General features: G+C 43.0%; 1 protein-coding gene across 1 annotated transcript in view; it reads left to right on the forward strand.

Moving 5' to 3' along the window:
- The first annotated feature begins 10,181 nt into the window (after positions 1–10,181).
- LOC103275030 (ribose-phosphate pyrophosphokinase 2) overlaps positions 10,182–23,701 on the forward strand; it is a 32,565-nt gene continuing 19,045 nt past the window's right edge. The window contains exons 1-3 of the mRNA XM_008072444.2: positions 10,182–10,369; positions 21,286–21,384; positions 23,260–23,384. Of these exons, the coding sequence (XP_008070635.1) occupies positions 10,265–10,369; positions 21,286–21,384; positions 23,260–23,384 (329 nt within the window). The 5' untranslated portion in view covers positions 10,182–10,264. The remainder of the gene's footprint in view (positions 10,370–21,285; positions 21,385–23,259; positions 23,385–23,701) is intronic.

A 23,701-nucleotide genomic window follows, 5' to 3' on the forward strand; every position in this document is an offset into this window, starting at 1 on the left:
CCCCGAGGCGCTCCCGGCCTCCTAGCTGTGCCGCCCAGCCTGGCGCCCCCAAGCCCGGAAGGGCGACATCTGGGCGGTCACTGGCCATGGGGAGAAAGTAGGCACAGCCGGCGGGAACCGCGCATCGGTACAGCGCGCGGTGGCAGGACGTCCTGGAGCTGCTGGCCCCAGTTTCCGCGTTCCTGCAGGGCTGACCCCCAGACCGGTGCGTGGTCGGAAAAGTTCCACCCACGTCCCCAGCCCTGGCCACGCGCTGAGTTTACCTGGACACTGTTCAAGCGCTGCTTTCCCGGGCCTGCCCCCACAGGCTTTGAGCCAATGGGCCGGGGATCAGCGATCTTACTGCTTCCCAGGTGACTCCTGAGCAGCCAGTCTGCAAACCGCTGCGTTATCCGGAGGGTGGGGTTGTGCAAAGGTTTGAAGCGTGTGGGAGCCCCTGGGCGCACGTGCGGGGCTTTCCTGTGCTTCCGCTACCCTTGCTGCCTCAAAGATGATGGACCTTTTGGCTGCTTTGTGGTTCTGGGACTCTGCTGTGTTCAGCAGCAAAGCCCTGATCTGAGTGTAACTTCCACCCATTTCTAACGTCCAGGAGAAGTGGTCGCCTCTCCTCAGTGCTGTCAGGCGGTGGCTCTCAGAATCTGGGCTGGGGGGAGGGGGGAAAGAAGGGCAGGGAGCTCCTTTTTCCACCAGCTTGAGTCTACAAAGTTCTTTGACTAATTTCAAGCTGTTTCATTTTTTCCCCTCAGCTTCCTCAAATGTCAAGTGCAGTTAACTATCCACAGTTACTGATAATTTTTATATCTTTGGCAAAGAGCCAATTTTACCAACATTTTCTAGAAATGGTGCTGGAACAGTTGGACAACCATATGTAAAATAAAAATCCACTTTCATCCTTGCTTTCCACCATTTACAAAAACTAACTTGAAATGGATATAGACCTCAATGTAAAATCTAAAACTATGAAATTTCTAGAAGAAAACATTGGAGAAAATCTTGATGACTTTGGGTTAGGCAAAAATTTCTTAGCGAGAAGTTATATTAACACTGATGGCAAAGATGCCATTTTTGGAGAGTAAGCTTTTTAGGATATGTGACTCCTGTGTGATGACATCCAAGTTGTAAGTTCCAGTGACATGGCATTAATGGTAATATAAAGTGATGAAACGTTGTGAATGAGTGACAGGTGGTGCTACTGCTGGGAGAACATGGGATGAAAAATTGGACTTTGCAGAGTTTAATACAGAAGTCCAGGAGGATGGTCTAGGGCTCTGGAGAAGGATCTAGCTAGGTTTGAATGTTGCAGTATTTTGCCAGTCCTGTTCAAGTTTCGGTAGCTTTAAGAACATAAGAAGAAGAATCGTTTTTATTGTTGTATAAGTAAAGAAGAAATTTCTGGATGAAGTAAATTTTGAAAGCAAACATGATGCCCTTCCATATTCTCAGTACATCAGAATCCTTTGCCAAAGAGCATGGTAAATCTAGATTAGCTTATTGCTAAGCCAGTGTTGAATTTCTACAAAAAATACCATATGATCTGTTAGGTGAAACCCACTCAGACATTGAAACCTGATTGTTTATATGTTTGTTTTAAATATAAAGCAGATGTCTTTATTTGGTTTTCAGTGTTTTAAAACCATCTCTTGATGATTAGAAATCATAAGGTCTCAAAAATCATCCAGCATGAAGTCCAGGAATTGCTTATATCACTACATTTGATATTTTTAGTATATAGAATATAAAAGGCTAGCTGCCCGACTTTTCTCTCTTCCATGAATTATACAGGTATAGAGGTTGATTTTTACAGTCTTCTCTGGGCCAGGTACTGGGCTAGTAATGTGATTTTTACTGTGTGATCCTAGAGACAAGAAAATAAAGAACAAAAGGGAAAAATTGTTTTAGTACATGTACAGGCCCCTTCCTGCATCTCTTGCTGAGCCAGGATCAAAATCTGGTTTGCTGTCTCTTGGTCATCAATCTTCCCATTTCACAGAGTGGGGTCTCACTCTGTCGCCCAGGCTGGATGGCAGTGGCATGATCACAGTTCACTGCAGCCTCTACCTCCTGGGCTCAAGTGATCCTCCTGCCTCAGCCTCCTGAGTAACAGGGACTACAGGTGCACATCACCATGCCCGACTAAGTTTTTGATTTTTTTTTTTTTTGTAGAGATGAGGTCTTACTGTGTTGCCCAGACTGGTCTTAAGCAGTCCACCCTCCTTAGCCTCCCAATGTGTGTACGAACATGAGCCACCATGCCTGGCTCCATTTCACACTTTTTACATACTATCTAATTGGGCAGAGAGCCCCCCCCCCACTTTACCTTCTCATCTTTAAATCATTTCAAATATGCAGGGAGAACTCTGCTCCAGTTTAACCATAAGCCACAGAAATCTCATGATGACATCTTAGGACAGCATTCATGATGGTGTCTGGGAGTCTCTGTTTTAATGTTTTTTTTGTTTTTTTTTTTGTTTTTTGGGGGTTTTTTCGGGTTGGAGTCTCACTCTGTCGCCCAAGGCTGGAGTGCAGTGGCCGCTCCCAGCCTTGACCTGCTGGGCTCCGGCGATCCTTCCGCCTCAGCCTTCAGGAGCTGGAACTACAGGCACGTGCTACCACGCCCAGCTATTTTTTTTGATTTATTGTGGAGATGAGGGCTTACCAAGTTGCCCAGGTGGGTCTCGAACCCGTAGGCTCAGGCAATCCACTCACCTCAGCCTCCCAAAGTGCTGGGATTACAGGCTAAGCCACCGATCCCGGCTTGTTTTAATGTTTTATTCTGATCAGCTAACCTACTAGCAGAGTGGTGCTAGGGGACCCAAGGTTCTTGATTATCCATTGCTGTGTAACAAATCACCCCAGCAAGTAACAGCTTAAAACAATAATTGTTGATTTGGCTCTTAAATCTGCAGTTTGGGCAGGGCTAGCAGGGAAGGCTTGTTTCTGCCCCAAGTGGTGACAGCTGGTGTGGCTAACTGAGACTGGAGGGAGGATCCACTTCGGAAATAGCTCACTCACTTGGCTGGTAAGTTGGTACTAGCTTTTGTCTGGGAACTTGGATAGGAACCTCAGCTCCTCTTCCCATACACCTCTCCTTGGGGTTGCTTGAGCTTCCTTACAGCATAGAAGCTGGGTTTCAAGAGAGAATGTACCAAAAGATAGGAAGCGGAAGCTACTAGTCTATTAAGGCCTGAGCGTGGAAGTCGGTGCATAATCACTCCTGTCACGTTGTTGGTCAAGCACAGAGCACTCCCAGATTCAAAGACAGGGGACTAGACCCTACTTCTTGATGGGAAAAATGCAAAAGAGTCTGTGGCCATCTTTTTTTTTTTTTTTGAGTCGGAGTCTCACTCTGTCACCCAGACTGGAGTGCAGTGGCCGCTCCCGGCCACCGCAGCCTCGACCTGCTGGGCTCCGGCGATCCTTCCGCCTCAGCCTTCTGAGTAGCCGGAATTACAGGCATGCGCTACCACGCCCGGCTGATTTTTTGATTTATTGTAGAGATGAGGTCTCGCCAAGTTGCCCAGGTGGGTCTCGAACCCGCGGGCTCAGGCAATCCACTCACCTCAGCCTCCCAAAGGCACGGGATTACAGGCTGAGCCACCGAGCCCGGCTCTGTGGCCATCTTTTAATGACCATGCCCATTCACTGTTGCATCAATGACATTCTTCAGCCTTCTTATTTGAGGATCTAGAAAGATCCTCTGGTTGAACAGCAAATACGTGCTACCTTTCATCCACAGTTTTTTATTTTTTATTATTATAAAGATGTGAGATACAATTCAGAGTTAGGTATACAAATGTTGATTATGCAGGTACCCTTTATTTTGAAATTTATTAAGGGCTATAAAATAACCAGAAAGACAAATAAATGTGATGCAATGGCGTCTGTCCTCATAGGAAGGACTTTCTTTCTCTCTTTGTTTCCCTTTACAATGGCCTTCAAATCGATTCTGCACCATTTCCTCTTCTTGTATTCCACGCAGCAGGATTTCCAAATCAGTGTTCCTGCTCACAGTCTTCTCACTTACAAATCAAATTTTCAATCCATTGTTTAAAGGGAGCTTATTGTTTTCTGTTCCACGAAGAGGACTTTTGTGCGCACAACAGGATCATAACGCAAGAGCGTCAGCTCCCGCAGCTGGCTTCTCTTGGTGTTGAACGAGTACCCTGTCCAAGCTTGGCTCACCACCTTCACCAGAATGGTTTTTGACTTGTTCTTGGCAAGGGACAACGCGGACAGCAGCATGGCAGCCACCCGCTCTGGCCCCGCATAAAATAAAGATAGTTATGGTCATCTTTTTGAGTAAAATCAGGGCTAGCTTTGGAAAAAAAAAAGTTGCCATGGTGATGGTATTCTCTGTCATCCCCTAGACTGTTAATCAGTGAGGATTGAGGTTTCTGGGGAAAAACAGGCCAAAGAATCTAATCTTGTGGGATAAACAGTCGTAAGACCAGGAGTTAGAAAAGTTTTTCTGTAAATATTTTAGGCATTGCTGGCCACATGTAATCTTTGTTGCTGCTGTATCTTATAGTTCTGTAATTTTAAGTCCATCATAGATTAGCAGGGCTGTAGTCCCTTCTGAAGCTCTAAAGAAGAACCCATTCCCTTGCCTTTTCTGGTTTACAGAGACAGCCCACATTCCTTCACTATTGGCCCTTTCTTCTACCTTCCAAACCAGTGATGGAATATCTCTCTGACCTCTTGTCTCCCTCTTCCACTTCTTTTTTTTGTTTTTTGTTTTTGGTTTTTTTTGAGTTGGAGTCTCACTCTGTCGCCCAGACTGGAGTGCAGTAGCCGCTCCCGGCCACCGCAGCCTTGACCTGCTGGGCTCCGGTGATCCTTCCGCCTCAGCCTTCCAAGTAGCCGGAATTACAGGCATGCGCTACCACGCCTGGCTGGTTTTGTGATTTATTGTAGAGATGAGGTCTCGCTGCCCAGGCGGGTCTCGAACCCGCGGGCTCAGGCAATCCACTCACCTCAGCCTCCCAAAAGCACGGGATTACAGGCTGAGCCACCGAGCTGGCTCCTCTTCCACTTCTAAGGACCCTGTGATTATATTGGGCCAATTTATGTAATCCAGGATAATCTCCCTATGTTAAGGTCAGCTGATTAGCAATTTTAATTCCATATGCAAACTTACTTCCCCCTTGCCATGTAATCAAAGGATTAGGATATAGACATAGGGGGACTGTTCTGCTTACCACACCATTCTTAGCTCACAGGTTATATGAAAACAAACTGTGTGCTATATTTTGTTAATCCCTGAGGTATATAACACTGAATTTGATTATTTTAGTTCATTTTGTGCTGCTATAACAGATTACCTGAGACTGGGTAATTTATAAACAACAGAAATGTATTTTTCACACTTCTGGAAGTTGGAAAGTCCAAGGTCAAGAGGCTGGCATCTGGCAAGAACCTTCTTGCTGTGTCATACCATGGCAGAAGAGTGGAAGGGCAAATGAGCACATTCAAGAGAAAGCAAGAAAGGGCTAATCTTGGTTATAAAACAGACCCACTCTTGAGATAATGAGCCCACTCTAGCAATAATAATATTAATCTATTTTTGAGGACAGAGCCCTCATGACCTAATCACCTCTTAAAAATCTCATCTCAGTATGTTGCATTGGGGATTAAATTTTCAACACGTGAACTTTGGGGGACACATTCAAACCATAGCAATTTCCAAATTATGTTTAGCCACAGTTGATGTAATTAATGTTCACAAAGCAGTTACAGTTAACTCAAACTAGAAGAGAGCACATAGAACTCTTTCTGTTCCTTTTATCCTGAGAGATTGGCATTGTACCATTTTCATCCAAAGTAGAGTATGCAAGAATATGCCTGAATGTCGTCAAAACTTACTTTCAGAATATATCTACTTGAAAAACTTTATTTTTAGCTTCTTTTTTATTTTTTAGAGATGGAATCTTGCTATGTTGCCCAGACAGGACTACTGGGCTTATGGTGATTCTCCTGCCTTGGCCTTCTAAGTAGCTGGGGCTACAGACATGAGCCACTAAGCCTGGCTAATTTTTATCTTCTAACTATTCTCCTTGAAGTTGGACATAACTTCTATTGATTCAGATAGACTACTACATGGTATCTCAAATCTCAATTTTTTTTTTTTTTTTGAGTTGGAGTCTCACTCCGTCGCCCAGACTGGAGTGCAGTGGCCGCTCCCGGCCACCGTAGCCTGGACCTGCTGGGCTCCGGCGATCCTTCCGCCTCAGCCTTCCGAGTAGCCGGAATTAACAGGCATGCGCTACTACGCCCGGCCGATTTTTTGACTTACTGACTTATTGTAGAGATGAGGTCTCGCTGCCCAGGTGGGTCTCGAACCCGCGGGCTCAGGCAGTCCACTCACCTCAGCCTCCCAAAGGCACGGGATTACAAGCTGAGCCACCGAGCCCAGCTTAGGCTCTTTTTTTTTAAGTTGGAGTCTCACTCTGTCACCCAGGCTGGACTGCAGTGGCACACTTCAGCCACCACAGCCTCAACTTACTGGGCTCACGTGATCCTTTCGCCTCAGCCATCCAAGTAACTGGAACTATGGGCACACACCACCACACCCAGTTATTTTTTTAATTTATTGTAGAGAGGAGATCTCACCAAGTTGCCCAGGCTGGTCTCAAATCTGTGGGCTCAGGCAATCCTCTCACCTCGGCCTCCCAAAGTGCTAGAATTATAGGCGTGAACCACCGTGCCTGGCCTGTTGACTCTTTTACTAAAACAATTTTATTAGGTATCTGATAGTGGGAGAAGGGTAATTATTCATGTGCCTCACTTGTAATTTTAAAATAGAATTCATGGCCGGGCTCGGTGGCTCAGCCTGTAATCCCAGCACTTTGGGAGACAAGTGGATTCCCTGAGCCTGCGGGTTCGAGACCAGCCCGGGCAACCTGGCGAGACCTCGTCTCTACAATAAAATAAAAAATAGCCAGGCGTGGTAGTGCACGTCTGTAGTTCCAGCTACTTGAAGGCTGAGGCAGAAGTATCACTGGAGCCCAGAAGGTTGACGCTGAGGTGGCCATGATCATGTGTGCCACTGCACTCCAGCTTGGGCAAAGGAGTGAAACTCCAACTCAAGAAAAAAAATAGAATTCATTGTATTTCATTCTTGGATGAGTGCGTTTACAGCCAGTTCTGCTGTAATGTGACATATGTATTCCTAAAAATGACAATACTATACACAATTGGGCATTAAAAATCACAGGGCTTATGAGAAAAAAATGGGGTTACGGGCACAATATTTAAAAACTTCTTCAGTGATACATTAAAAAAAAAACCATGGGGAAGTAATACAAAGTTGAGTATCCCTATCAGAAATTCTTAAGACCAGAAGCATTTCAGATTTGGGTTTTTTTTTTTTTGGATTTTGGAGTATTTGCATTATACCTACTAGTTGAGCATCCTAAATCCAAAACTCTGGGAAAAAAAGCTTCTTTGAGCACTTCCTTTAAACATCATCTTAGTGTTCAAAAACTTCTATTTTGGAGCATTTTGGAGTTCAGATTTTTGGATTAGAGATACTCAGCCTGTGAAATTGGCAAAACACTTTAACATGTTTTACATTTTTTTAAAGTACATAAATACTACAGTAAATACGGCACTTTTTATTGACAATACCTGCAGTTTGCTTGTGGAAGGGAGCCTCAGAAGGATTGAATTATTGTGAGGTGGTAGAAGAAGGGGCCCTGAAGTTTAAAGTTGTGACCAATTGCAAATGAGTGTGGCTTTTTGTCCTCTCAAGGTGTGTGCAGGTATGTTTGTGAATTTCCAAGTGGCTTTGTTCAGTTGGGCAAAGTGCAAGTTTCCTACTTTCCCATCTTAGAATAACAAGTAATACATAAGAAAATGCAAGACCAGGCATGGTGGCTCATGCTTATAATCCCAGCACTTTGGGAAGCGGAAGCCAGAGGATTGCTTGAGCCCAGGAGTTCGAGACCAGCATGGACAACATAGTGAGACTTTGTCTCTAAAAAAAGAAAATCAATTAATTAGCCGGCGTGTTGGCATCCCTGTAGCCCCAGCTTCTTGCGAAACTGAGCCCAGGAGGACAAGGCTGCGCTAGCCATGATTGTGGCACTGCACTCCAGCCTGGACAACAGAGTGAGACTGACTCAAAAATAAATCAAAAACAACAACAACAGGAAAACACAAACTTAATGTTATGCTCAAATTGTTCCAAATATATCAGTCATTGGAAATTCGCCTTTACAAAGCGGGCATTATAGCAAAACTGACTATATTCACCACTGTTTTGCTTTTTGTCCCATGAAAGGCATATATCAGGTTGGGATGGCTCTCTCTCATGGTAAACACCCAGAATTCTATACCTGCAAATACAGGAATTTTCAGACATGCAGTTTTCAAATACATAACTCCTATCTACTCTTTCTTAAGAAGCTACGAGAGGATACCAACCAGCCAAACAAGGAAGTACTCCAAGAAAGAGGATACAGAAAATGGGAAATGGAGTGCAGGAGAGGGATGAAGGGAACCCCCGAATGGCAGCTGTGAACAGACAGAAAGAAAACACAGGCCAGCCATCCTTGGAGGGACGGTTGCAGGACAATGAAATGCCCATGGGACTTGGGGCCTCTGACCTTGGGAGACTTAGACTGTTGGTGAAGTGTTTGGGTAGAGTCTGGATTCACTACTTAGAAAACTTAGCAGATAAAAAGGTAAGATAATGACCTGGGAAAACAAAAAGAAAAGTTGTGAAAGGGAAATATAAACATTGATTTAAGTTTGCCACATGGCTGAGCTCTGAGTAGCATTTACACAGTTAAGATGTAGCAGTCAGTTTTTCATTTGAATATTGATCGATATTGGGATGATGGCAAGATGGGAAGTTTGCATGTATGCGATGAAATTGAGAGGACCTAGAGTTAAATTCTCATCTTCCATAGTGATAAATCAAAACTTGATACCTAAAATGAAAAATCAAGATGCAGGAGCCAGGTGTGGTGGCTCATGCCTGTAATTCCAGCACTTTGAGAGGCTGAGGTGGGAGGATTGCTTGAGCCCAGGAGTTTGAGACCAGTTTGGGCAACATAGCGAGACCTCATCTCTACAAAAAGTCAAAAAATTAGCTGGGCATGGTGGTGAAGGCCTACAGTCCCAGCCACTCAGGAGGATCACCTGAGCCCAGGAGTTCAAGGCTATGGTCAGCCATGATCATGCCACTGCACTCTAGCCTGGGTGACAGAGTGAGACCCTGACTCAAAAAAAAAAAAAAACATGCAGCAATACATGCCTATTAATGCTAGAGACTTGAAGGAAAATATTTTAAAACCATCTGGAGACTTGAACTTGATGGCCTCCGGGGCTGTTACCTTTTATAAGGCTTACAGAATGATTTGAATTTTTTCCTTAACTTTTATTTATTTATTATTTTTGCATTTTTATTTCAATAGCTTTGCATACAAGTGGTTTTTTATTACATGATGAATTGTATAGTGATGTGTCTGCCACCTCCATTGATGCACATTGTATCCAATAGGTGATTTTTCATCCCTCTCCTCTTTCCCTGATTTGAAATTTTTTAAGGAATGTGCATGTACAACTTTAATAAAATTCAAAGCTAAAACTAAATATAATATTTTGCAGAAAAGTGTTAACCTAGCAGGCCCGAGACTTAGAAAGTTCTGCTTGCAGGGTTGGCCCTTGGCTGGCCTCTGGGAGCTTAGATTTTGCAAAATTCCCACCGTTCCTGGGTAAGAATGGCTTGCTGTGTGCAAACTGTTAAACAATTGATCAACAATGTGGCTAATGCTGAATGTTTGCAAGTCTGGCATTTTGGTATGTGCCAGGCAGAGGGTGCCTGTGTGACCAGCCCACAATAAAAACCCTGGGTTTTGAGTCTCTAAGGATCTTCCCTGGTAGACAGCAGTTCACACATGTCACAGTTCACTACTGGGGGCATTAAGCTCGACCTCTGACTCCACTGGGAGAGGAATCTTAAAAGCTTATTCTCAGTTTCCCCTGACTTCTTCCCCTGCACCTTTTCCCATTACTGATTTTGCTCTGTGTCTTTCCCCTTCAATAAATCATAACCATGAGTGTGACTATACGCTGAGTCCTATGAAATATTCTGGTGATCCTTGTACCTAGAAGTGGTCTCCGGGCCCCCAAGATGCAAATATGCTTTAACATTAATGGGTGGCATTTTTCTCTTCCTAGTGTGGAGATTGGTGAAAGTGTGAGAGGGGAAGATGTCTACATTATCCAGAGCGGCTGCGGAGAAATTAATGACAATCTGATGGAACTCCTCATCATGATCAATGCCTGCAAGATTGCATCTTCATCCAGGGTGACTGCGGTGATCCCGTGTTTCCCATACGCCCGACAAGATAAAAAGGACAAGGTAGGAGAGATGTGTCTTGCCCTAGAAACCTGCTCTGGGTCACTGTTGACTTTTTTCCCCTCAGTGATTCCCTCTATTAGAATATCTGAAAAATGTTGCCTTTTTTCTTTTAATGATCAAGTAAATATGCTTTCTCACCTTGTTTCTTTGAAGAATTTGTCTTTGAACCCATTCTAACATTAATATTTGTAAATATAAAAACAGGTAAAGCATATTTTTGCAGGTATTAAAATACCATTATTGTCCTTGTTATGATGGAAGTGTTGTGCCCTTGTAGTGATAGAACTAAATACACATGCATATGTATACACACATAGACATACACACAATGATACTTCCCTTACCCCCATGAGTATAAGTGAAACTGTGGAACATCTGAATCAGATCACTGGATTGTATCGCAGGGTCATAGTAGTGATATTGTGCTATAGTTTTGCAAGATATTTCCATGGGGAGACACTGGGCAAAAGATTCGCAGGATCTCTGCATTGTTCCTTACAACTGTGTGTGAATCTACAGATCTCCCAAAATTAAAAGTTTAATTTTTAAAAAATTATCATTTTTTAACGTTTCAAGAGGAACAGAATTAATATTAATATTATTGAATTTTTTTAGCAACATTAGCATTGAAAGAGGCTCTGTGAAACTCTAGAAGAAATTGAAGAAAATATGGTTGGTCTTTGCCATTGAGAAAACCAGAGAAGTTGGAGGTTAAGGGGAATTTTGAAGGAGATTGAACTAGTTTTCCTAGAGCTACCATAACAAATTGCACAAACTAGGTGGCTTAAAAGAGCAGAAATTTATTTTCTCACAGTTTTGGAGGTCAGAAGTTTGATATCAAGGTGTGGGCAGGGTCGTACTCCCTCTGAAGGCTCTGGAGATTCCCAGCTCCTGGAATCTCCTAGTGTTTGCTGGCTTGTGGCTGCATCACTCCAGTCTCTGCCTCTGTCTTCACCTGGCCTCATCCCTGTGTCTCTTTTCTGTCTAAGTATTCTGTTGTTGGATTTGGGACCCATCCTAATCCAGAATGATCTTATCTTGGTTTTTACCTTGGATATATCTGCAAAGACCCTATTTCCAAAATGAGATCACATGTTGAAGTTGTGGGTAAACATGAGTTGGGAGGGGCACCATTTGACCCACTACAGACGTCAACTCCAAGCTGTTGTCTGCTCTATATCTTATGAATAGATGTTCAGTTGGGCTCGGCATGAATCCTGCCAGTTTCCAAGACACACTGCTACTCTGTGATTTGATGACTAATTGTGAGAAAGGTTATCCCCAATACGCTGCCATTTATCTCTGTAGTTTGTTTCTAAAACGGCATAAATTTCTGAAACAGCATATAAGATCCTCTCATATCTGGAAAAAATCCCTTTATAAATTTGAATTCATGTACCAAGTTCCCCCTGAATTTTAATTCCAACCTCTTCAAGGTGTTAGGATTCCATTCCCTGTGCTGAAGACAGCTAGTCAGTTAATTTCTCACTTAAAATTTCATCTCCAGAACTCCCTTCAGCCTTGAGATAAGATTTACCCTATGTAGTCTAGAAGGGTCTGCATACTTTTTCTGTAAATGGCTGTATGGACTCTAGTGAACTACTCAACTCTGATTGTACTCAAAAACAGACAGACAGTGTGTAAATGAGTGAGTATAACTGGCTGTGTTCCAATAAAACTTTGTTTATGGACACTGAAATGTGAATTTCATGTCATTTTCACGTGCCATGAAATGTTATTCTTGTGATTCTTTTTCTTTTTTTTTTTTTTTTTTTTTTGAGTTGGAGTCTCACTCTGTCACCCAGACTGGAGTGCAGTGGCCGCTCCCGACCACCGCAGCCTCGACCTGCTGGGCTCCGGCGATCCTTCTGCCTCGGTCTTCCGAGTAACTGGAACTACAGGCGCGCGCTACCACGCCCGGCTAATTTTTTGATTTTATTGTGGAGATGAGGTCTTGCCAGGTTGCCCAGGCGTGTCTTGATCTGCGGGCTCAGGCAATCCACTCACCTCAGCCTCCCAAAGCGTGGGTTTACAGGCTGAGCCACCAAGCCCGGCTATGATTATTTTTCATCCATTTAAATATGGAAAAACCATGATTAGCTCACAAGCAGTACCAAAACAAGTAGCTGGCTGGATCTGGCCCATGGTCCTTAGTTTGCCAATGCCTGCATTGGAGCATTGATTGATCTTTTGTGTGTGATTGTCTGTCATTTTGTGACTTAACCTTGAGCTTGTGCAGCCTGAGTCACATGTTCTGCTGTGAAGCCATGTCCTCCACTTGTTATGTATACATCTCCTTTTATTTTAAACTTGATTCTAAAGTTTTATGTGAATTTCTAGCTGCTAAATTTAAATTTTCTAATTTTGTCCCATCAGTATAGTCTGTTGTCCTAGCTCTTCCTCCCATCTGTGTGTTTCTACAGGATTGTTTAGCTTCTTATTCCTTATCCATGTCAGAAAGGAGCTACTTTTCTGCCACTGTTTCTCTTCCACATGACAAGTTTAGTAAATTGTCATGCGGTAGCTGTATTTTTAATTTTTTCCACTTCCAATAAGTTTTGCATTTTGTATTTGGCTCTGAGATATTTGATACATTGTATGTTCTTTAGTAAATTATTCCTTTTATCATGAAATGGCCCCTTTCCCACTGAACTGCTGATGGAAGAGAGAAGACTTTCATCAGCAACACAGAAACAAGGCTGTGATAACATTTGACAGAGTGCACGTGTAGTGGCTTAGGAAGTCGTGTAGCTTATTGTTAGAGAACATGGATAGAAAAGAAGGAATCTTGGTTGGGTGTATTAGTTTCCCAGTGCTGCTGTAACAGATTACCTCAAACCAGGTGGCTTCAAACAACAGAAGTAGATTCTCTTACAGTTCTGGAGGCCAGAAGGCCAAAATCAAGGTGTGGACAGCTGTGCTTCCTCTGGAGACTTTAGGGGAAGATTCTTCCTTGCCTCTTCCAGCTCTAGGTGGCTGCCAGCATTCCTTCCCTCGCGAGTGAGTCACGCCAACCTCTGCCTGAATCTTCACAGGGTCTTCTCTTTTGTCTCTGTCAAATCTGTCTCTTTAAAGAATACATGTGGTAGCAACTAGGACCCACTTGAATAATCCAGGATAATCTCTCCATCCCAGGATTCTTAATTTAATCACATCTGCAAAAACCTTCTTTCCCAAATAAGGTGACATTTCCAATCCGGGATAATCTTGCCTCCTTCTCCAGGATCTTTCATCATAAGAGCCAAAACTCTTTCCAAATAAGGTGACATTTACAGGTTCCAGGGATTGGGCTCTGATATCTTTGGGATTACCATTCAGCCTACTCCAGGAGGCCTTAAAGGAAGTCACTGATGTGTTAAGAAGTGAGTATTTTGGCTAGAAATCCCAGCACTTTGGGAGTCTGAGGTGGGAGGATTGCTTGAGCCTAGGAGTTTAAGTTAAAGACTAGCCTGGGCAACACAGCAAGACTTCATCTCTACCAAAAACTTTTTTAAAAAATAGCTAGGCATGGTGGTGCATGCCTATAGTCCTAACCACTCCAGAGGCTAAGACAGAAGGATCACCTGAGCTCCGGAAGTTAACCCTGATTGTGCCACTGCACTCCAGCCTGGGTGATAGAGTGAGACTCTGACTCAAAAAAAAAAAAAAAAAGTGAATACTTTAAGGGCAATTCAAGCTTTGAAATAGTATTTCTATCATATCATTTATCATCTAGCCAGAACACTTTTGCGATTGAAAGGAGGCTCTAGAGCCGGGCTCGGTGGCTCAGCCTGTAATCCCACGCCTTTGGGAGGCTGAGGTGAGTGGATTGCCTGAGCCTGCGGGTTCAAGACCCGCCTGGGCAGCGATACCTCATCTCTACAATTAATCAAAAAATCAACCGGGCGTGGTAGCGCGCGCCTGTAGTTCCTACTTGGAAGACTGAGGCAGAAGGCTCGCTGGAGCCCAGCAAGTCGAGGCTGCGGTGGCCGGGAGCGGCCACTGCACTCCAGTCGGAGCGGCCACTGCACTCCAGTCTGGGCGACCGAGTGAGACTCCAACTCAAAAAAAAAAGAAAAAAAAGAAGGGGGGCTCTATAATAACTGTCCTGGGAAACAAATGTCCACCCAGACTTTCCTGGGCAAGTCAGACATAAGGCTATTCTCTCTTTTGGTCTGTAGCCTCCAGACTGATCTTGGAGGTGACCAAGACGTATAGATTGTTCTGGCACCATTATTTCTGACTTGTCTGTGTAGTCAGTGTGACTCATATAGTAAGAAGACACTCTCATTCTTTTCTTATTTTGTTGAAAGGAGAATTTTAAATTTTATCTATCATTTGAGGTATGCTTTTGTATTTTTTCACTGTACTTTTTCCTTTTTTTTTGAGTTGGAGTCTCACTCTGTCGCCCAGACTGGAGTGCAGTGGCCATTCCCGGCCACCACAGTCTCGACCTGCTGGGCTCCAGCGATCCTTCCACCTCAGCCTTCCGAGTAACCGGAATTACAGGCACATGCTACCACGCCCAGCTGATTTTTTTATTTATTGTAGAGATGAGGTGTCGCTGCCCAGGTGGGTCTCGAACCCGCAGTCCACTCACCTCAGCCTCCCAAAGGTGCGGGATTACAGGCTGAGCTACTGAGCCTGGCTTCTCCCCTATTTTTTAAACTTTTTCTCTTAAAATATTTTTTTGTAGTTTCATAGTTTTAATGGCTAGAAATACCTTTGTGTTTTTTAAATTACTGACAATAATTTTTCTAGCTGTTCATTTCTTCTGTTGAGCAAGTGGCTTGGCTTTGTACCTGCAAACTGTGCTTAGGTGAGGGTAACAAGGATTTAGTAAGCACTTAAGAGAAATGGTTGAGTTAGCATACTTCATCTCTTAGACGAGTACCACCATTTACCAGTGTGAGTTAACCACAAGGAGACCAAGCATAATTGGCAGCAAGGGGCAGGGATAGGGGAAACAAACTTAGGTCATGTGACATTTGAGGGTGATGGGAAGCATGAGCTATACTTATCTCTGACCCCAGAAAGAAAATTCTCTTTCACCTCCACAGGAGGAGCTCTGGGCCGTTCTCTCAGACTTTCTGTTGTCCTTTTTCCTTTTCTCAGGACTATATTTCCTATGACATTGAATGACAGTGAAATTCTGTGTAATTGCTCTACTTAGAATTACCTGCAAAGAAGTCTAGAAAACTCTAGAGGTTTTTAACCACATTCAAAGCTTCTTTCTTTGTTTCCTCTTTTTTTTTTTTGTAACCTTGCTTCTTTTTAAGCAAGCCCTGCACTTATGTAAAATTTTATTTGGGGTTTTATTTGTATGTATAAAAAACCAGGAATAGGTTCTGACCGTGAAGAAATGGTTTCATAAATTATAACACTTCAAAGCAGTGTAATATTAGCATGGAAAAATGATGGTGATACACTATTGATTGTAAAACATTGAGCCAAGCTGTCTGAGCCCTAGGGTTGTAGCTTTGTATTCAAGTGGGCTCAGGTTTTAATCCCAGCGCCATTATTGACTCAATTTATCCTTTGTAAAAGTTACTTAAATTCTGAATCTTTAGTTTCCTCATCTGTAAGTTAAGGACAGCATTAGCTACTATTTTTGAAATACGTAGCATATAAAAATACGTGAATGGGCAAACCTTTTCTGAAAAGAACCAGGTGTCAAATATTCTGGGCTTTGTGGACCATTGGGTCTCTGTTGCACAGCTTGACTCTGCCATTTTAGTGTAAAGGCAGTCATAGGCAATGTAAATGAATGATGTGGCTGTGTGTCAATAAAACTTTATGCACACGAAAATATGAAGTTTATATAATGTTCAAATGTCACAAAATACTGTTATTTTGATTTGGGGAAGGTTTTTGTTTGTTTTGAGTCAGGGTCTCTGTCTCCTAGACTGGAGTGCAGTGGCACGATCATGACTAATGCAGCCTCAACCTCCTGGGTTCGGGTAATCCTTCAGCCTCAACCACCTGAGCAGCTGGGACTACAGGCACATGACACCACACCCAGTTAATTAAAAAAAAAAATTTTGTAGACACGAGGCCTCACTCTGTTGCCCAGGCTGGTCTCGAACTCCTGGGCCCAAGCAATTCTCTCAACTCGGCCTCCCAAAGTGCTGAGATTCCAGGCATGAGCACCGTGCCCAACCTAAAAATGAAAAAACTATTCTTAACTCACATGTTGTACAGAAACAGGCCGTGGGCTGAGTTTGACCAATGGGTTTTATTTTGCTGGCCCATGCTACAGTAGACACTCAATAATTGCTGGTTCCCTTCACTGGTAAAAACAGTAGGTTGTGGACAAGGCTGGAAATTGTTACTTCTGAGGGGAGTAGAGGACTTGTAGCTTTGGGATTTTTTTCCCTTTTCAAAAGGCATGTTCTCTTTTTAATAAAATGCCTTCTTCTTTTTTTTTGAACTAGAAAAATTGAGAACTGTTGTTCCTGACAAGAATTCCTACAAATCTTGTAATTTTTTAAAAGCTTGTCAAATGTATATGTTTAGCAAGTTGGCATTTGATGCACTGAATAAGATCTGGAATATCCTGAGAGTCTTAGTTATGATTGGGTTGAGTTGCAAAATGTTTGGCTTTATACATTTTTAAAAATTTTTTATTTTTTTATACATTTTTTGTCAGAGTGAAATTTTAATTTTGGCCACTGTATCTTGACTCTACTATTATTTAAGTGCTGTATCTTGACTCTACTGTTATTTAAGTGCTGTACTAATTTTTCTCCTTAGCTATAAAGCCAGTTCGTTATTTAAATTATTCTTCTTGCAAGCTTCAGTTGGGTATTAAGCCAAACTAAAAACCCAATCATAAACTTTGTTTGAAGAAGGAAATCAGAAAGTGAATTTAGAAGTTACCCTGTGGTTTGGGACTGGGCACGGAAGCTCGTGCCTTAATCCCAACACTTTGGGAGGCTAAGGTGTGAAGACTGCTTGAGCCCGGGAGTTTGAGACCAGCCTGGACAACACAGCGAGACCTCATCTCCACAAAAAGACAACAACAACAACAACAAAAAAAAAACCCAGAAAAATTAGCCAGGCAAAGTGGTGTGCACTTGTAGTCCCAGCTACTCAGGAAGCTGAGGCAGAAGGATCATCTGAGTCTAAGAGGTTAAGACTGTGGTGAACTGTGATCATGCTACTGCACTCCAGTCTAGGCAACGGAGTGAGACCCCAACTCAAAAAAAAAATTACTCTGTGTTTTGGATCCCAGAAGTAAGAAATGCTTGATGCTACTGAGAAAGAGATGAGAATGGAAGAATCTTTTTGCCAGTGTCTTAGTCTCTTTGTGCTGCTATAACAAATACCACAGACGGTAGTTTATAAAAACAAATTTTCTTTGAACATGTGTCCTGGGGCGGGGGAGAGACAGAAATTTATTTTCTCACAGTTCTGGAGGCTGGAAATCGAAGACCAAGACACCACCACTTGGTGTCTGGTGAGAGCTGAATCCTTGGGAGGGGAGGAATGCTGTGTCCTCACATGGCAGAAGGCGAAAGGACAAGCTCACATAACACTGCCTGAAGTCTTTTTAGGAAGGACTTTAAGCTGGGCACAGTGTCTCATGCCTGTAATCTCAGCACTTTGGGAGGTGGAGGCAAGAGGATTGCCTGAGCCCAGGGGTTTGACCCCAGCTTGGGCAACATGGCGAGACCTCGTCTCTACAATAAAAAAAAATTAGCCGGGCATGGTGGTGCATGCCTGTAGTTCCAGCTACTTGGAAGGCCGAGATGGAAGGATCACTTGAGCCCAGCAGGTCGAGACTGTGGTGGCCGTGAATGTGCCACTTGCACTCCAACCTGGACAAAAGAGTGAGACTCCGACTCAAAAAAAAAAAGAAAGTAGAAAAAGTACTTTAGTCCTATTCACAAAGGAGGAGTCCTCATGGCCAAATCAACTCGTAACAGGCGCCACCTCTTAATACTTTTACATTGGCAACACCTGAATTTTTGGCAGGGACACATCCAAACCATAGCAGCCAGTTATAAAATTATAGTAAAAGTTGCCAGGCGTGGTAGCTCACGCCTGTAATCCCAGCACTTTGGAAGGCCAAGGCGAGAGGATTGCCTGAGTCCAGGGGTTCGAGACCAGTCTGGGCAACTTGGCAAGACCTGATCTCTACAATAAATCAAAAAACTAGCTGGGCATGGTGGCTCATGCCTGTAGTTCCAACTGCTTGGAAGACTGAGGCAGAAGGATTGCCTGAATCCAGTGGGCTGAGGCTGCAGTGGCTGTGAACATGTCACTGCATTCCAGCCTGGGTGACAGATTGAGTCTACAACTCAAAAAAAAAAAAAGTATAGGAAGAGTCTGAAATTGATTTGTGTTGCAAGTCGGATTCTATTACAAAGCAGTCTCAGACACCAATTTTTGTTATCTTATTGTTATTCTGGAATTATGTTAGACTGAATAATAATCATAATCAGTGAAGGCTAATAATTAAGCCTTGGAAATTTGGTGTTACAGAAATTCTGTTGTTAAATATTTATTGAGTAGCTTTTGTATGCAAGGTAGGAAGCTGTGTGCTGCGGATGTTGTGAAAATCTCCAAAACCAGTTGTTTACCGTTGAGGGGCATATGGTCCGGTTGTAAACTATGACATCTGTACATTCAGTCTTCTTGCGTTGATCTTTCAGCAGATGGTCCCAAATGGTAGGGACCAAATGCTTAACCAATTCTGTGACACTTGAAAGGACAGATTGTTTTTGGAGTTCTCAGAGTGTCTTAAAATTGGGAGATTTGAACCAAACCTGGAAGATCAAACGGATTGGCTCAGCAAAGATGGGGGTTGACTGCGAACAAGGTGGGTTCGTGGGTGAAATGACCAGGCTTAAAGGAGGGAGAGCAGGCCCAGTACAGACTGCAGAGAGTGTCCCCTAACAGAGGCGTGGGAGAGAAACGGTTCTCAGTAGGCTGCAGCCAGACTGGCCGGAGGGTGTTGGGCAGTAAAACTGAGAAAGTTTGATTTTATCCCAAAAGCAATGTGGTACATAGTACAGGGGACTTCCACAAGGAGAACATGAGTTATTATCTATAATTAGTAAAAAAGATTGGAAAAGTGAAGAAAAATAAAGACTTCCCCATTATCTTACTTTCTAGAAACATCTGTTAATGTTTTCAGATGTTTCCTCTTACTATTTTCTTTGTGTTTTAAAATGCATGCATATTTTTATTATACAGTAATATATATATTTCTTATTTTTATTTTAATTTAATTTAATTTTTTTATTTTTTGAGTTGGAGTCTCACTCTGTCGCCCAGACTGGAGTGCAGTGGCACGCTCCCGGCCACCACAGCCTCGACCTGCTGGACTCCGGCGATCCTCCTGCCTCAGCCTTCCAAGTAGCTGGAACTATAGGCGCGCTCCCACGCTCGGCTAATTATTTTTTTTTTTTAATTTATTGTAGAGATGAAGTCTCGCCAAGGTGCCCAGGCAGATCTCGAACCTGCGGGCTCAGGCAATTCACTCACCTCGGCCTCCCAAAGCACAGGATTATAGGCTGAGCCACTGGGCCCAGCCTATATTTCTTTTTTAAAAAGAGTGGTTTATTACAGAAAACAAATAATCTGTTAGAATTTTGATGTAATTCCTTTCTATGTGTGTTTTTTGGGGGCTGTTTGTTTGTTTCTTGAGTAGGAGTCTCACTCTGTTGCCCAGGCTGGAGTGCAGTGGCACACTCATGGCCATGATGAACTCGAGTGATCCTTCTGCCTTAGCCTTCCAACTAGCTGGAACTACAGGGATTTGCCACCACAACCGACTAATTTTGTGATTTATTGTAGAAATGAGGTCTCGCCAAGTTGCCCAGGCTGATCTCGAACCCCTAGATTCAGGCAATCCTCTCAACCCCGGCCTCCCAAAATGCTGGGATTACAGGAGTGAACCACTGTGCCCAGCCTCTGTGTGTGTTTTTACATGAATATACTGTGTGTGTGTGTGTGTGTGTGTGTGTGTGCGCGCACGCGTGTGTTTAACAAAGATCATTTGTTACTATTTTGAATGAAAACCTTTTTAAAGCTTTCATGTGTGTGTGTGTGTATGTGTGTGTGTATGTGTGTGTGTGTTTGTGTGTATACACACACACACATACATATAGTGACTAATGTATAAGATACTGTTGTTTACAGCAAAATGCCAAACTCTACCTAGGTCTAATCATAAATCTGTATTGTCTATTGGATTTTTTTTTTCTTTTCCTTTTTTTTCGGGTTTTTTTAATGTGGACAGTTTTATTGTCCGTAATTTATGGTATGGAAACTAAAACTATACAGAAATTAGATAATTATACAAAGGACATAGTGTCAATAAATGGCAATGTATCCATTTTTCTAAATATCAAATAATTATCAATCCCATTTGTAACAATATTAACTGCCAACTGTCAGCACATGGACTCTTTTTTTCATAGCTGGACTTCTTTCAGCCCCTGACTGTGTGAGGGTCTCAGCATTGGTGATCTCACATATGCCATTCTGTCCTTCTAGAACACTGTCCTCACTACCTTTGCTAGCCTCACCTTAAAAGCAGCTTCCTTAGAAGAGCTTCTAACAAGCGTCCTGCTTAAACTTTATGTCCTTCCTGCTATCATCTTTCTCTTGTGTTACATTTTATGTTACTTCTACACATGTATTATGAACTCCATTATACAAATTGTGGCATTATATGTATATATATTTAGCAGTTTACATCTTTGATATTTGTTCTTTATATCCAGTGCCAAGCATATTGTTTTGTAATAAGGTAATGTTTGCTCAATAAAATGGAAAGAATGTACCTTTTGTTGTTATAGCATGTGTAATTTTCTTTACTACACTTTGTTGACTCTGTGATGTATCTTTCTCGTGTATGTTTTAATGGGAGGAGTCTAAGAGTTTCCATGTTTTCCTGTTATAAAATCCATTTCTTCACTTTTTAGAGTCGTGCTCCGATTTCTGCAAAACTTGTGGCCAATATGCTCTCAGTCGCTGGGGCAGATCACATCATCACCATGGACCTGCATGCCTCTCAGATACAGGTATCAGCATTTTCTTTCTGCTAGTGGTTAAGTCCTAATTCTCTGTTACATTAAATAAATTTTTTTTTTGAGTTGGAGTCTCACTCTGTCACCCAGACTGGAGTGCAGTGGCCGCTCCCGGCTACCGCAGCCTCGACCTGCTGGGCCCCAGCAATCCTTCCACCTCAGCCTTCCAAGTAGCTGAAACTACAGGCCCGTGCCACCATGCCTGGCTAATTTTTTGATTTATTGTAGAGGTGAGGTCTCACCAAGTTGCCCAGGCGGGTCTCGAACCTGCGGGTTCAGGCAATCCACTCAACTCAGCCTCCCAAAGCACGGGATTACAGGCTGAGCCACCAAGCCCGGCTACGTTAAATAATTTTTGAAGGAGGTAACATTACTCATGCTTGAGCTTATATGTGGCTATTCACTGGATTTTCGTCTTACTAAACTCAAAAATAGAATTTTTTTTTGAGTCAATGTCTCACTCTGTCACCCAAGGCTGAAGTACAGTGGCACGATCATGGCTCACCACAACCTCTACCTCCTGGGCTCAGAGAATCCTCCTCTCTCAGCTCCTGAATAGCTGGGACTATAGGCATGTGCCACTATGCCCAGCTAGTTCTTTGATTTTTTGTAGAGATGAGGTCTTACTATTTTGCCCAGGCTGGTCTCCAACTCCTTAGCCTCAAGTGATCCTTCCACCTTGGCTTCCCAAAATGCTGGTGTGAGTCACTGTGCCCAGCCTGGAAATATAACTTAATATTAATACCTCCTCTCTCTGTCACCATCTTGCCTCCAGTCAGTTTTGGAGGAGTGGGAATGGCTTCTTGGTAGTAAGTCCTATGTAATTTCATCTCAACTTCTGGGAAATAATTTGAATGGCGGTCTTAATATACATTTTTAACTTCTTCATAACTTATTTTCTTTGTCTCTGAAACAGGCCAAATTATAATGTGACCACTTTGTGAGATATAAAGAATGTGAAGTATCTGGTTTATAATAACTACTTAAGAAACAATGGCCGGGCTCAGTGGCTCAGCCTGTAATCCCGGGCTTTGGGAGGCCGAGGTGAGTGAATTGCCTGAGCCTGCAGGTTCGAGACCTGCCTGGGCAACTTGGCAAGACCTTGTCTCTATAATCAATCAAAAAATTAGCCGGGCGTGGTAGGGCACGCCTGTAGTTCCAGCTACTTGGAAGGCTGAGGCGGAAGGATCGCCGGAGCCCAGCAGGTAGAGGCTGCGGTGGCCGGGAGCAGCTACTGCACTCCAGTCTGGGCGACAGAGTTAGACTCCAACTCAAAAAAAAAAGAAAGAAAAAGAAACAACGAAGGCCAGGCGTGGTGGCTCACGCCTGTAATCCTAGCATTTTGGAAGGTGGAGGAGAGGGGATTGCCTGAGCCCATGGGTTCCAGACCAACCTGGGCAACATGGCGAGACACCATCTCTACGATTTAAAAAAAAAAATTAGCCGGGCATGGTGGCACATGCCTGTAGTTCCAGCTACTAGGAAGACTGAAGCGGAAGAATTGCCTGAGCCCAACAGGTCAAGGTTGTAGTGTCTGTGAGTGTGCCACTGCACTCCAGCCTGGGTGACCAAGTTAGACTCCTACTCAAAAAAAAAAGAAAGAAAGAAACAACAAACATTTCCTCCACTGTCTTACAAAGCCATTCTATGGCTCATATTGCAGGCTATCATAAGATCATAGAACAAACATGAATTGGACTGGAATACAGCCCTGTAACATATCAGTCTTTTGATTTAAATTAACTTAAAATGACCAAGAATGAGTCTATTATAAAGATTGTTTTGAATCAAAAATCTAAATGTTATTTAATGAAAGCAATTTTGCAAATTTTTTTAAACCTACCACGTGACACTCACTTCTTCCTTTAGGGATTCTTTGATATTCCTGTGGATAATTTGTACGCAGAGCCCGCAGTCCTGCAGTGGATTCGGGAAAACATCGCTGAGTGGAAGAACTGTATCATTGTTTCGCCTGATGCGGGAGGAGCCAAAAGGTATCACGTGGGCTGCACTGTACAGATTTCTCTACTTGCTGATTAGCTTGTCCTTTTGTGATGTATGAGATATGGAAGCATGCTTTATATTACTCAACACTTTATTTTGCTAATGAGCAAGTAGGTATACTTCCAAAGCAGAACTCAGTCATCTTTGCTAACATTCATTATGCATGAAATAAAAAAATAGATACACACACAATATGTATATATTTGTTTTCAGCAAAGAATACATATGTTTTGGGTTTTTTGTTTTGGTTTTGTTTTGTTTTGTTTTGTTTTGTTTTGTTTTTGAGTTGGAGTCTCACTCTGTCACC

The sequence above is a fragment of the Carlito syrichta genome, unplaced genomic scaffold (assembly GCF_000164805.1).
Source record: "Carlito syrichta isolate Samal-C Ts95f unplaced genomic scaffold, Tarsius_syrichta-2.0.1 Scaffold315175, whole genome shotgun sequence".
Taxonomy (NCBI): Eukaryota; Metazoa; Chordata; class Mammalia; order Primates; family Tarsiidae; genus Carlito; species Carlito syrichta.